The 14,899-nt window shown below is 44.7% G+C and overlaps 1 protein-coding gene across 5 annotated transcripts in view; it reads right to left on the bottom strand.

Moving 5' to 3' along the window:
- The window catches only part of LIMS1 (LIM zinc finger domain containing 1), a 140,882-nt gene that overhangs the window by 74,039 nt on the left and 51,944 nt on the right, over positions 1-14,899 (bottom strand). The window contains exon 1 of one of the 5 annotated variants that reach the window (XM_073350971.1): positions 9,520-9,593. The exons of 3 other annotated variants lie outside the window; for them this stretch is intronic. In XM_073350971.1, the coding sequence (XP_073207072.1) occupies positions 9,520-9,548 (29 nt within the window). In that variant the 5' untranslated portion in view covers positions 9,549-9,593. Of the gene's footprint in view, positions 1-3,254; positions 3,302-9,519; positions 9,594-14,899 lie in introns of those variants that run through there. One more of the 5 variants, XM_073350991.1, reaches the window with a different exon arrangement.

The following is a 14,899-nucleotide window of genomic DNA, read 5'->3' on the forward strand; positions in this document are numbered from 1 at the left end:
ATCCCCTCCCACTCCTCTGCGGCTGAAAGCAGATCCCATCCCTTCCCTTCCGTGCTGAAAGGCTGCTGCTGGCCACATTCTGGTGTGAACCCTAACAGAAATCTGGGGGCAGGGGGAATGTGATCCTGCATGTCTCCCTGTGTGTTGCCTCGGGAAGAGTGGTACTAGGTACCAGTACCAGGAGAGGCAGGTCCACCCCAGAGACTCAGCCAGGCATGGAGGGTGAAGCGCACCTGGCAAGAGGGTCGGGTCGGTCAGTCCCCGCAACCCCCGTGTGAGAGAGGTGTACGGGAATGTGTGTGTATGTGTCACCTCTCCCTGTGTATGTGTGGAAGGGGGGTGGGGGCCATCACCCTTCCCTGTGTGAACCCGAAAGCCTTAAAGATAAGAAGGTAAATAAAAAGAATCCAATTAAACAGTATTTTTTTTTTTAACGGGGGCTCAATCAACTTGATGTTAATTTGAATGTTTGTACTGCACAGTTCTGACTGATTGCCATTGAACTCGCTTGAATACAAGTAATTTTACCAGATGTCCTGTATTCAGCATAGGGAAATATAGTCACCCTACATATTAATATACTTACCATGGGCTTTACAGCATCTCCCCCTACTGGCCAAGTATCACCTTGGTTCTCCTTCACCATTTCTTACTACACACGAGTTGAATAAAGTTCAACTTATATGTTTACAATTCAGAAGATGCTGAAATTCACCCTCGTCTCCCATGCAAAGGCAGAGCTTGTGAGAATATCATTTGCTTTCAGGATGTAGATGGGGACAGAAAACAGAGAGTCAGGGAAGGGTAAACCAGTGGTAAACATGCAGGGTGGGGCCATGACTAAATGGTCACAATGGTAGTCAGTCAATGAAAAATGCCTAGTAGATGGACAAAATCTGTGTGATAAGTGGAAAAGCGCCACATGCCATGGAATTAGTCAGCTTTATCCTGCCATTTATAATGAGACTTCTTATGAGGGTAATTTGCCCAGCAAACCAAGATTAGAAAGTCATTGTAGGTGCCAGTTATGCAGAGTGGCCTCTATTACCCTGACCAGGATTTTAATTACAAGTATTATAGCATTTGCTGTAAATATTCTGTCAAACTCCAGCCACACATCCCTGAGCAGGGCAAGTACTAGCAATATTGGAAAGGGCTCATCAAACAAGAATTCTTTGAATTTGAATAATACAATATTTCCCTTGGGGAGTTTTAGAATGTGCCTATTCTCTCCTAGTGATCACTGGTTTTATGTTTTGTTTTTACTGTTATATCCCATTGTTCCTGGTTTGTTTGTGTAAGGAGGTCCGCCCTCTCCCTTTTCTTTGTTATGTCTCTCTTTTTGAGCAGCCAATTCAAGACCCGGTCACTATATTTTTGCGTTTTTTGGTTGTACGTGTCTTGGTAACCTTTGGATATTTTAACACACACTGTTTATTCCCAATAAAAAGACCCTTGCACTTGGAAGGTACTGTACCACCTTTTACTTTTTTGGCTCCTCAGAAACACATTTTGTCACCCTAGTTCACATTAGGGTCTCTTTCAGTTGCTCAACTTTTACACTGTTGACGCTTCTGATTTTATTTCACTAATCCCCCAGCCTCTTGGGGTACTGTTACTATGGTAAAAACAAGTAGAAAAAGAAGAGACCTGAAGAAGAACTCTGTGTAAGCTCAAAAACTTCAAAAACTTGTCTCTTTCCCCAGCAGAAGTTGGTCCAATAAAACATATTACTTCAGCCACCTGGTATCTAGAAAAAGAAAAACCTTTTAGGCCTCCTTTAATCCATAAATCAAAGAAAAAGAAAAAAGGGAAATAGGCCTAATTACTTTTTTCCTTTCCAGATCATCTTTTAAAAGTATCAGAGTGGTAGCCGTGTTAAACTGTATCAGCAAAAACAACACGGAATCCTTGTGGCACCTTAGAGACTAACAAATTTATTTGGGCATAAGCTTTTATGGGCTGATGAATTGGGTTTTAGCCCACGAAAGCTTATGCCCAAATAAATTTGTTAGTCTCTAAGGTGCCACAAGTACTCCTCATTGTTGTTGTTGTTTTAAAGTATGAAATTTATAGTTTAAGGAGTCTTGAATTTGGAAAAGCCAGTGTACTGTCTATTGAAGATTATGCTCAGCGTACATGCTTATGTAGTTTATATATGCACGCAGTACATTCTTTTTATTTTGCAATGTGTTAATTTTCATTCACTCAACATTTTTTAATTTGTTTTTTAAATTCAAACTTAACAAAAGCGGTAATACTAATTGAAAACAACATGTATACCAAACTTGAAGTTTTAGAAATGAGCTATCGCAAAAGAAACAAAACTTAACTTTTGTCTTGGAGTATGATTATGCTCTTTTTCTGCAATAACTGGATAATTAACAAACAAAAAACCCCAGGTTTTTATGCAACTATGTAAAAGAAGTCACCTTAGGGCAAAGAACAAACATAAAAATATGATCAAAATTCTTCATGAGATGACATTTTTTAAGCACCTGAAAAATAGATTACTAAAAACAATGGAACAGAATGGCCATCTCAATGGTTAAAAAAAAAAACCCACCCTTTTCTAAAGATTCATCTGCACTAGGAAAATGACCCATTTTGAACAAGGACGGTCAGCAACTGGCTCTCAATTCATGTTGAAATGCTTCTACAACAAGTGGGACAAAACAAAACCCTTGTCGGCCCCACAGAATGATTCCAGGTCTCAGTTATGCTTTCTGTAATGGTTCTAAAAATGCCCCTTTTCCCCCTATCCCCAACCTACACTAGCAGTTACACCATTCTTAATACCAGTTAAGAAGGAATCATTGTCAGTAACAGGTCATTTTCCTTGGTGTATGTGAATCCTTAGTTCCACAAAACAGAACAAAGACAAAATATTTCTCCTAAAAACACTTGCACAGAATAGAACCTACAAGAACACAGGGACCATTACATCAATTTTAAGATGACTGAAAATGGAATAAATGACAAAATTCAAAGCTATATGATCTGTGCCATTAGATTTTAACCACAGTAAAAGCCAGCAAGCTGACATTAATTTTTCAATTCCAAAAGCCCCATAGCAATGTTTATGTTAGTTCCCATATATGGTTGTTGTTTATAAGAAACATTTAAACTGACCATAAGACAATCTATCTGTATAAGGCATCAGGTTTGTAGCCTTGAAGAGAATTTAACGCATAAGGATACGGAAGCCAAAGCCAGCCCCTGAAGGATCAAAGCATGAAGAAGCTGGTACTTACAGTGTGTAGATTTGCCAACAGAAGAATTGCACAAGTAATCATTCCCATATATAGCTTTACCCTGAACACTCAGCATTTGCATATTTCTCTCGTGGTTATTACTGGTGGTAGTGATAAAAAACAAATGTGACTTAGCAAACCACTTCCTACTTTTGGCCATTAAAGCATCTCACACAGCAAACCAATAGAGGGAATTCACTAAACTCCACACTCCAGCTCCTGCCATGGCAAACCACAACCCTAAGGCCATCAGGGCAGAGCAGAAAGAAAAAACTTGCCACCTCAGAAAAGCAGACTAAATTCAAGTGCTCTCCCAATATTTTAAAACAACGGAAGCAAAAAGGCCTGCTCTTGGAAGGGGAATTACACAATAGAGGGAGAAGATGAAGGGCAGAAAAATAGATGGTAAGCGTTGTGTGTGTGTCATCCAAACACTATACACTTAAATATATACATTTATTTTAATCACAATTACATGCCATGAAAGACCAACAGCTTTAGTTACCATATCTAGTAAACAACAATAAGCAGGCACCCCACCTTTGTCAGCTAACAGGCCCAGAGCTTCCCCTCCTTACCCATGTGCTGGAGCTAGGGGGCACCTTTACACTGTTCTCCTGGCTGTTGACAAAGGAAGGAACCTTTACCTTACCTTAATGGAGGGAGTCAGCTTCACTTTTCTGCCCCATCTCCTAGAAAACTGCCCCTTTTGCTGGCAAACCCACCCCCCTTGCTGGCAGCCTCATCAGAGGCAAAGGATACAGAGGGTACAGAGACTAAACTACCTTCCAATTCTCCGGCAGGAAGGAAGGGCATTGGCAGCACATCATGGGGGATCTGGCACAAAAAGGGGTTGTGCTGCACCTGTTCTATGGTCAAACAGGACACTAAATTTGCCTTTTAAAAAGATGTCTGAAAATGAGGCATGTGACTTCAAAGGGATTGAGTTGTTCTCTATTAACAAGCAAATGAACTAATATTCTCTCTCAGGATTCAGAATATTTGCTTACCTTTAGTATGCAATCAAAGTAGCGCAGCTCTCCTTAGCAGCGTTAGAGCAGTGTACTTTTAGATTACGTCTACTTTGCCCACCTCTTGTGGCAGCGTGTAGGGTACGTGTAGCTACATGCTGTATTGCAAAGCAGCCTGCATCCACACTGCAGCATGGAGCTACCCAGGTCAGTGAAAGGCTCTGACATGGGGGAGAAGCAGTGGGGAAAAGCTTGGAACTTGCCAGAGCCTTTCCCCACAGTAGGGAAAGACTCCAGCAGCAGGAAGGCAGAATACACTACATGCTAAAAACAGCAGTGTAGATGGAGAGGCATGGCACGGGCAGGAAGAGAGCCGTGTAGAGTACATACCACAGGGTTCAGGTGTGTCTTTAACTCTACTCATGTGACTCTAAGGGGCTCAGGGGTGCAGGCTCTGGGTGGTGCTTACCTCAAGCAGCTCCTGGAAGCAGCTGCATGTCCCTCTCCAGCTCCTACTCGGAGGCACAGCCAAGTGGTTCTGCGTGTTACCCCGTCCGCAAACACCGCCCCCGCAGCTCCCATTGCCCGCAGTTCCCAGCCACCGGGAGCTGCAGGGGCAGCGCTTGGGGTGGGGGCAGTGTGCGGAGCTCCTGGCTGCCATTACATCAGTGGTTCCCAAACTTTAATAACCCGTGAACCCCTTTCACTAAAATGTCAAATCTCACAAACCCCTCCTAAAAATGTATATTTCCAGGGATTTTCTCCCTTACCTGAGCATAAATTATAAAAGCAGTGATCTTTAAAATATAAAATGTGTTTTTATGACATGCTTATTACACACTATTGATTATTATTCATAATTACAATATTAATTTTATTACATTATGAAAATGGCAACACTCTTCCAAGATCTCACTTTTGTAGCTTGTATCACTTTGATTAAGCCTGTTATAAGACAAGGCTCCTACATTTCATCAAGGAGTATCAGATATAAAACAGCACGAAGGATGTAACCAACTCAAATAAAGAGTTCCTCCTACACAAGCATTCAGGTCTTCAGCAGTCCAGGCAAACACTGCACGTCACAACAAAGCTTAAACTTGTTCTTCATAAAAATTTTAAAAACAACACTAGCAGCCTAAGCAGCAAAGAGTCCTGTGGCACCTTGTAGACTAACAGACGTACTGGAGCATAAGCTTTCATGGGTGAATACCCACTTCGTCAGATGCATGTAGTGGAAATTCCCAGAGGCAGGTATAAATATGCAAGCAAGAATCAGGCTAGAGATAACGAGGTTAGTTCAATCAGGGAGGATGAGGCCCTCATCTAGCAGTTGAGGTGTGAAAACAAAGGGAGTAGAAACTGCTTCTGTAGTTGGCTAGCCATTCACAGTCTTTGTTTAATCCTGAGCTGATGGTGTCAAATTTGCAAATGAACTGAAGCGCAGCAGTTTCTCTTTGAAGTCTGGTCCTGAAGTTTTTTTGCTGCAGGATGGCTACCTTTAAATCTGCCATTGTGTGTCCAGGGAGATTGAAGTGTTCTCCTACAGGTTTTTGTATATTGCCATTCCTAATATCTGATCTGTGTCCATTTATCCTTTTACATAGGGACTGTCCAGCTGGCCGATGTACATAGCAGAGGGGCACTGCTGGCACATGATGGCCTACATTACATTGGTGGACGTGCAGCTGAATGAACCGGTGACGGTGTGGCTGATCTGGTTAGGTCCTGTGATGGTGTCGCTGGTGTAGAAATATGGGCAGAGCTGGCATCGAAGTTTGTTGCATGGATTGGTTCCTGAGTTAGAGTTACTAAGGTGCGGTGTGTAGTGGCTGGTGAGAATATGCTTCAGGTTGGCGGGCTGTCTGTGGGCAAGGACTGGCCTGCCTCCCAAGGCCTATGAAAGTGAAGGATCGTTGTCCAGGATGGATTGTAGATCACTGATGATGCGTTGGAGAGGTTTTAGCTGATGACTGTATGTGATGGCCAGTGGAGTTCTGTTGGTTTCTTTCTTGGGCTTGTCTCGCAGCAGGAGGCTTCTGGGTACACGTCTGGCTCTGTTGATCAGTTTCCTTATTTCCTCGTGTGGGTATCATAGTTTTGAGAATGCTTGGTGAAGATCTTGTAGGTGTTGGTCTCTGTCTGAGGGGTTGGAGCAAATGCAGTTGTACCTCAGCGCTTGGCTGTAGACAATGGATCGTGTGGTGTCTCTGGGATGGAAGCTGGAGGCATGAAGGTAGGCATAGCGGTCGGTGGGTTTTCAGTATAAGGTGGTGTTAACATGATCGTCACTTATTTGCACCATGGTGTCTAGGAAGTGGACCTCCCATGTAGATTGGTCCAGGCTGAGGTTGATGGTGGGGTGGAAGCTGTTGAAATCGTGGTGGAATTCGTCCAGGATTTCCTTCCCATGGGTCCAGATGATAATGATGTCATCAATGTAGCGTAGGTAGAGAAGGGACGTGAGTGGACGAGAGCTGAGGAAGCATTGTTCCAGGTCAGCCATAAAAATGTTGGCATATTGTGGGGCCATGCAGGTGCCCATAGTGGTGCCACTGGTCTGGAGGTATATATTGTCACCAAATTTGAAATAATTGTGCGTGAGGATAACGTCACAGAGCTCAGCAACCAGTTGTGCTGTGGCATCATCAGGGATACTGTTCCCGAAAGCTTCTATTCCATCTGTGTGTGGGATGTTTGTGTAGGGAGCCTCTACATCCATGGTGGCTAGGATGGTGTTTTCTGGAAGATCACCAATGCATTGTAGTTTGCTCAGGAAATCAGTGGTTTCACGGAGATAGCTGGGAGTGCAGTGGCATAGGGCCTGAGTAGAGAGACCACATATCCAGACAGTCCTTCAGTGAGAGTGCCAATGCCCGAGATGATGGGGCATCCAGGATTTCTGGGTTTGTGGATCTTGGGTAGTAGATAGAATAACCCCGGTTGGGGCTCTAAGGGTATGTTGATTTGATTCTGTGTTAGTGTAGGGAGTGTCCTAAGTAGATGGTGCAATTTCTTAGTGTATTCCTCAGTGGGATCTGAGGTAAGTGGCCTGTAGAATTTGGTATTGGAGAGTTGTCTGGCAGCCTCCTTTTGGTAGTCAGACCTGTTCATGATGATAACAGCACCTCCTTTATCAGCCTCTTTGATTATAATGTCAGGGTTGTTTCTGAAGCTGTGGATGGCATTGTGTTCTGCACGACTTAGGTTATGAGGCAAGCGATGTTGTTTTTCCACAATTTCTGCCTGTGCACATTGGCAGAAGCATTCTATGTATAGGTGAAGACTGTCATTTCGACCCTCAGGAGGAGTTCATGTGGAGTTCTTCTTGTGCTGTTGGTGGGAGGGTATTTGTGTATCAGTGTGCTGTTCAGTGTTACCCTGAAAATATTCTTTGAGTCGGAGACAGCATAAGTAGGCTTCCAGATCACCACAGAACTGTATCATGTTTGTGGGGGTGGCGGGGCAAAAAGAGAGTCCCCGAGAAAGACAGACTCTTCTGCCGGGCTGAGTGTGTAGCTGGATAGACTGACGATATTGCTGGGTGAGTTAGGGGTACCACTGTTGTGGCCCCATGTGGCAGGTAGAATTTTAGACAGCTTACAGTCCTTTTTCCTTTGTAGAGAGGTGAAGTGTGTAATGTAGATCTCCTGTCTTATTTTAGTAAAGTCCGTTTGCATGGAAGGTTGGTTATTTATGAGAGCCACCAGGTTGGAGAGCTCTTTTTTGATGTTTTCCTGTTTGCTGTATAGGATGCTGATCAGGTGGTTCCTCAGTTTCTTTGATAGTGTATGGCATAATCTCTCACTGTGGTCTGTGAATATGTAGATAGCAATGGATTTTTCACCTTCAGTCCATTTGGTATGATACCCATCCATTTGCATTTGGAAAGGAAGATGATATCAGTCTGTACTTGCGCAAGTTTCTTCATGAGGTTGATAGATTTCCACTCCATATGGCTAAATGCAGTGCCTTCCTTGCACGGTGTCAAGTATCAGAGGGGTAGCCGTGTTAGTCTGGATCTGTAAAAGCGGCAAAGAGTCCTGTTGCACCTTATAGACTAACAGACGTATTGGAGCATAAGCTTTCGTGGGTGAATACCCACTTCGTCAGATGCATGTAGTGGAAATTCCCAGAGGCAGATATAAATATGCAAGCAAGAATCAGGCTAGGAATAACGAGGTTAGTTCAATCAGGGAGGATGAGGCCCTCTTCTTGCAGCTGAGGTGTATACACCAAGGCAGGAGAAACTGCTTTTTATAGCTGGCCTATTTAATTTTAAAAACAGAAAAAAATATCCACCTCCCTTTCCATTTCTTATAAGGAGTCTTGACGTTTAAATCTCCTCAGTGTCCCTGGGACTCAGGGCAGCCCTAGGAACGGTTCTGACCGCCATTAGGGAATTTTTTCCCGAGAACCCCCTGTAACATTTCGTGAATCCCCAGGGGTTCACAAACCCCAGTTTGGGAATGACTTGCCCTATGTGTAGGAGCCGGAGGGGGGACATGCTGGGTGCTTCCCAGGAGCCATGCGGCGCGGAGGCTAGTAGGGAGCCTGTCTTAGCCTGCTGCCAACTGGACAGTCAGTGGCTCAGTCAGCAGTGCTGACCGGAGCCACCAGGATCCCTTTTCGACCAGGTGTACTGGTTGAAAGCCAGTCTGTCTGTCTCTTTCTCTCTCTCTCTCACGCACACACACATGTGCACACGCACACAATATATGTTTTAAAGTCTGTCATCAGCCAAAGAGAAAAACAGGTTTCTTCCAGACAGGAAATAAGATGTGTATCTCTCTTGAAATATAAAGAAAGCATTGTAAGCCCAATCAGTGGAAGCCCATTAGCATACTCAGTCAACAAAGAAGGAACACATGGGAGAATGAACCACAGGGAATGTCCCTGTCTCTAGGGAGAGACAATGAACTTTGGGGCATACTAGGAAAGGCAAGAAGATACTAGGGATGTAAATAGAATTTGAAAAAAGTAAACATTTAAACTATTAAAATTGTACTGGTTAAACGTTTAACCATTAGAGTCTGCTGCTGCCCTGCTCCCCCGGGGTCCCAGCTGCCGCCAGTCACCCAGGGCTCTGCTCTCGCCCCATGCAGAGCCATGGGCATGGGGCCGGCAGCCGGGACCCTGGGAGCAGGGACAGCAGTGAGCGGAGTCCCCAGCGTCAGGGGCTGGCAACCAGGACCCCGGGGGAGGTGGGGCCTGAATCCAGGAGGCAGGGTGGCAGACGGAACCAGTGGCATGGGGCCGGCAGCAGAGTTTAAATGTTAACCTGAATACCTTACCGATAAGATTGAGGCTTTTCGGTTAACATTCTACATCCCTAGAAGATGCCCTTTTATCCTGCACCTGTGGAAGAAAAAGAGCTGGGCGATAACATTCATGAAAACAGGATCCCAACTTGGTTGGAAGCACTATAAAGGACATTTGGATGAGAGAGACTTCCTTAGGCAGGTTAGTCTGTTAAATTTAATCTCGAGAAAGCCTGTTATGATTTTGTTTTATATGTAACCCTTCTGTTTCCATTATCCTTTCTCATGATCTCTTAAATCTTAATCTTTGAAAATAAATTTATGATTGTTTTCATTATAAATATAACTCGCTGTTGTGGTGTTCTGCAAGAACAAATCTTGGATTGAATCATTCAAGTTGGTGTGTACGCTGTTCCCTTGGGGACAGCAAAGCTAGTATAACTGTGAGCATTCAGTGAAGAAGGGGTTGGACACGAGAGGGAAATGCTTCAAAGAGACTTGGGGTGCACCTATTGTTAACCTGCAAGGCAAAGTAAGGGCTCAAATAGCCCAGCAGCGTGTAGAGTACAGATGCTGTAAGCCCAGCTAGCACGGGTATAAACAGCAGTGTAGACCATGAAGCACTTCTTAGGCAAATAAAGACATGTCAGGACCTTAGGGTATGTACCCTACAACAGTGCTTCTCAAACTATCCGATGTGGTGGACCAGCAATTTTTTTCCCAATGTGCCAGGGACCGGTACCATATTTGCGCCATATTATTATCATATTCACATAGGCATGTAGCACATCAGATCAGAAAAACTAACATTCTTCACTGTATTACTTGGAATGGGAGTGTGGCATACTCACGGAGATGTTCCCATTTAAATACATTGAAGACTGACTGAAAGGCTGTGCGTCTGTGCGGATAGTATAAAATTACTATTATTCGTTTACGATCCAAGAAAATATTATTTGAACATTCATAGTAATATTAATTCATATTGGAAACAATATAATGAATATAATAAAAGTTGGCAGGCATTTTTTAGGGGGCTTATCCGCTCCCACCCGACAACCTGCTGCAGTGTCTTTTTCCTCCACCAGCTCCGCTGATCAGTGTAGATGCTGTCAAATGTCACGGAGGAACAACACCAACAATAATAATTAATCTTCCTCTCCCCAAACCTGCGCTAAACTGTCTTCCAGCATCAAGGGGCTACTTTTTTTTTTTTTTTGGAGTGGGGTGGAGGGGTGAGGAAAGGAGAGGGGGTGGCAGCCAAGCCCAGGAAATTGCCAGAGATTAATGAGTCTTCTCCTTATTAGGGTGTCCGTGGGCTTTGTCTGCTCAGAGCTGGGTGGGGGGCAGCGTGAATGGATGGCACAATGTGCAGGAAACACACATATCATTACACACACTGCAGCTAGGGCAGCGCCTCTCCCTCTCTGCGGCATAAGGGTGAGGGGGGGGGCGACCTGGCCAATGGCAGCGGCCGAGTCGCTGACAGCTGTTGCTGTGGCGGCCGGGGTCAAGCCAGCATGAGCCCGGGCAGGGTGCAGGGAGTGGAGCCAGCGCGAGCAGAACATGCTGCCTCGGATCCCAGGCACCGTGGACTGTCAGCCGATGGCTTGTGGACCCACCACTTTGAGTAGCACTGCCCTACATGGCTCTTTACACACCAAAGCAGTGCCTATTTTCAGCAGTGTAGTGTCACACTGTCTTCCTGCTGCTGGAGCCTGTTGCTGCCACATGTATATGGCCCTACCAAATTCACAGTGCATTTTGATGAATTTCACAGTCATAGGATTTTTAAAAACATAAATTTCATGGTTTCAGATATTTAAATCTGAAATTTCACGGCGTGGTAACTGTAGGGTCCTGATGCAAAAGGGCATAGAGGGGAAGTTGCAAGGTTATTGTAGGGGGGGTTGCAGTATTGCCACCCTTACTTCTGCATTGCTGCTGCTGGTGACCCATATAAGAAGGGGCTGCTGAGCAACGCGAGAGGACAGAGGAGTCACTCCCTGGAGTTCGAGGGAGGAGGACTGGTCGCTTAGAGGGCTGGAACACCATGGACAGAGCAGTGCTGGGCAGGGTCAGCAGAGTATGAGAACGCTCCAGGCTGATGGCTTCTATACTGAGGCCCTGATAGAAGGGCAGAGGAGACGCTGGGGAAGGGGCCCAGGGAAGGAGACGGTGGAGTTGGAGGAGGGGCAGTACGTGGCTGCCAGTTATAGGGTCCGTGGGTGGGGGCCCGGACTACCAGGTGGATCTGGGCTGCCCCCACTGGTCACTGAGGGAAGTGGCCAGTACGTGGACTGCAGTCTGCCACTGAGACAATGGCTAGAACTGTTAGGATATAGATATTCAGGCCTGTCTGCAAAGGCCTATACTTTAAGAATTTAGGTGTATTCTTATCACTTAGCTAGTTACAGAGGTATCAAAATCACTGTCTGTCTGTGTAAGGGCCTTCTCTTACTGTGACTGTCTGAGGCCCTGTTCTTAGGCTGAGGCTTTTGGCTAAGCAGCAGAGGCAGCCATAAGCTGGAAAGCATACAGTCACGTCCTCACCAGTCAGATTGAAATAAGGTGCTACTGGTCTGTGAGGAATACAATCCTGTCCTAATAATGCCTATCAACACCAGATAAAGATGGTTAAAGAAAACATAATGTGATAGCATCCTGTCTGTCAAGAACTCACTTATCAATAGCTGGGGTGTGAAATCCTCGTTTCTACGTTGTTTTATTACTGTAGTCTCCACTTCCCTGTTGTTTGTCTGTATAATCTCTGTCTGGTTCTCTAATGGTTTCTGTCAGCTGTAGAATTAATTTTTTGGGGTGTAAACCAATTAAGGTGGTGGGATATAATTGGTTAGATAATCATGTTACAATATGTTAGGATTGGTTAGTTAAATTTCAGTAAAATGATTGGTTGAAGTATAGCTAAACAGAACTCAAGATTTACTAAATAGTCTGCAGGCAATCAGAAAATAAGGGAGGGGAATGGGAACAGGGAATTGGGGTGGGAGAATTGGAATCATGTTTTGCAAAGGGGGGGCAATGGGAACAGGGACACAGGCAAGGCTCTGTGGCATCAGAGCTGGGAAGGGGGACACTAAGGAAGGAAATTAGAATCATTCCTTGCTGGAAGTTCACCCCAATAAACATTGAATTGTTTGCACCTTCGGACTTTGGGTATTGTTGCTCTCTGTTCATGCGAGAAGGACCAGGGAAGTGAGCAGGTGAAGGAATGCCACTGAGGCAAGTGGTTGGACTGAGGACTGTCGGTCTCCCCGGAAGAGGGGAAAGAACCAAGTGGGGCACAGCGTTAGGGCTGTGTCCAGAAGAGGATGACGCGATCCGGGGAGCGACACAGGATCCTGGACGCGGAGACAGGAGACACCACCTGAGGAGAACGCACTACCAACCCCAAGCTAATTCCCAGGATGGCCAAAAGGAGGCGCCGCAGGGGTGAGTCAAACTCCGTGACACCCTACAATAACTTTGCAACCCCCTTTTGGGTCGGGACCCCCAGTTGGAGACACGCTGGTCTCCCCCCCGTGAAATCTGTATAGTTTAGGATAAAAATACACTAAAGAACAGATTTTATGACAGAGACAAGATTTCACGGTCTATGACGCGTTTTTCACACCTGTGAATATGGTAGGGCCCTGCACACGTAGCTGTACACTGTAGTGTGGATGCAGCCTGCTTTTCACTGTGGTGTGTAGCTACATGTACCCTATGCACAGCCACAAATGCAGACAAGGCCTTACTTTTGGGAATGGCTACAATTAGCAGAACAGGGTGAAAGGCTCTTAGGGATACTGGGCCAAATTCTTCCCTGACTTCCACGAGGTTGCACAGGGTGTAAATCAAGGCAGAATCTGGTTCCCAGCTCAGATTTTAATGGTAACAGTATAGCTAAAGTCCATGCAACTCTGCAAACATCCCCAACAATACATTTCATTGGAAGCCTTTAAAAACAAGATTTTTATCTGTGGCTTTGCCAAAGAAATGAGGAAGCAGATACAGTTTTCACATTGCACAGCATCTGTGCATAAGTTGCTTGCCTCTTTTTAAACAGAGATTTATTCTTTTTCCTTGCAGAAATATCTGTGCCCCTTGAAATATTTTTAAAAGGCATATTCTCTTAGGCTATGTCTACACTACAGACCTTACAGCAGCACAGCTTCACCACTTCAGCTACGCTGCTGTAAATTCTCCCATGTAGCCGCTGTATGCTGGCAGGAGAGAGCTCTGTCACCAGCATAATTAAACCACCCTCAGCAAGCAGCAGTAGTTATGTCGGCAGGAGAGCAACTCTTTGTTGACATAGCGTTGTCCACACCAGCACTTTTGTCGGTGAAACTTATGCCAGTCAGGGGGATGTTTCTTTTTCACACCCCTGACCAACAAAAGTTTTGTCAACAAAACTGCTAGTGTAGACAAAGTCTTAGTTGTGAATATTTAACTCCCATTAATGTTAATTAACTACTCCAAAGAAATGAGGTAGTAACGATTCTGTAGAGTTCCTTTTTAAAGGAATCAGGAAGCTTTTTTTAAAAAAAAAATCTGATAGTGCTTTGAAAATACTGAGTAACACACCAGTTTGCAATCCTACATTAGAATTTCCTAATTGTTTTAAAGCCTTTTATAAATACTTATTAGAACATAACTAGCTTGATCAATTAAAAAAAAAAGTTTAAAGGTCAGATTTTTTTTCCGGAACACTTTTAATGACAACTGTGAATTTTCAAAGGTACCTTGTGAGTAATCTATTTATGGAAAAATGACTAGCAATCCGCCTCTCTACTTTATTAGAGATGAAATAACTTCCTTTTAGGAAAGCTTTCTTTCTGCTAGGGAAAGAACACCTACAAAGTTAATGAACATGGTATTTATATGACCTGTGATGGAGGGGGGGGAGCTCCCTTTTATGGACACCCAGCAAACCAGTTAGCTATAAAAGCCATCTTGGTAGCTGTTCTCTACTTGCTTTACCTGTAAAGAGTTAAAAAGTCTGCTGCATGCATAGGTAAAAGGAAGGGAGTGGGCACCTGGCCAAAAGAGCCAATGGGAAGGCTAGAACTTTTTAAAATTGAAACAAGACTCCCCTTTTGTCGGTCTGTGTTGTTCTCCCGGAGAGAGGGGACAGAGCAGAAACAGGGCTGGAGCTATCCTGTATAAAGCTGTGGGCCAGGTATGAAAAATCATACCTAGAGACTACTCATTGAAACCCCAGATATGTAAGTAGATCAGGAAATGTCTAGGACAAGCGTGGCCAAACTGAGCCTGAGAAGGAGCCAGAATTTACCAATGTACATTGCCAAAGAGCCACAGTAATAGTCAGCAGCCTCACATCAGCTCCCCCGCCCCCAGCACCTCCTGCTCACCCAATCACCCTTCCCCCTCCCTCCCTGCACCTCCC

This window comes from Lepidochelys kempii, chromosome 1 (genome assembly GCF_965140265.1).
Source record: "Lepidochelys kempii isolate rLepKem1 chromosome 1, rLepKem1.hap2, whole genome shotgun sequence".
Lineage (NCBI taxonomy): Eukaryota > Metazoa > Chordata > Testudines > Cheloniidae > Lepidochelys > Lepidochelys kempii.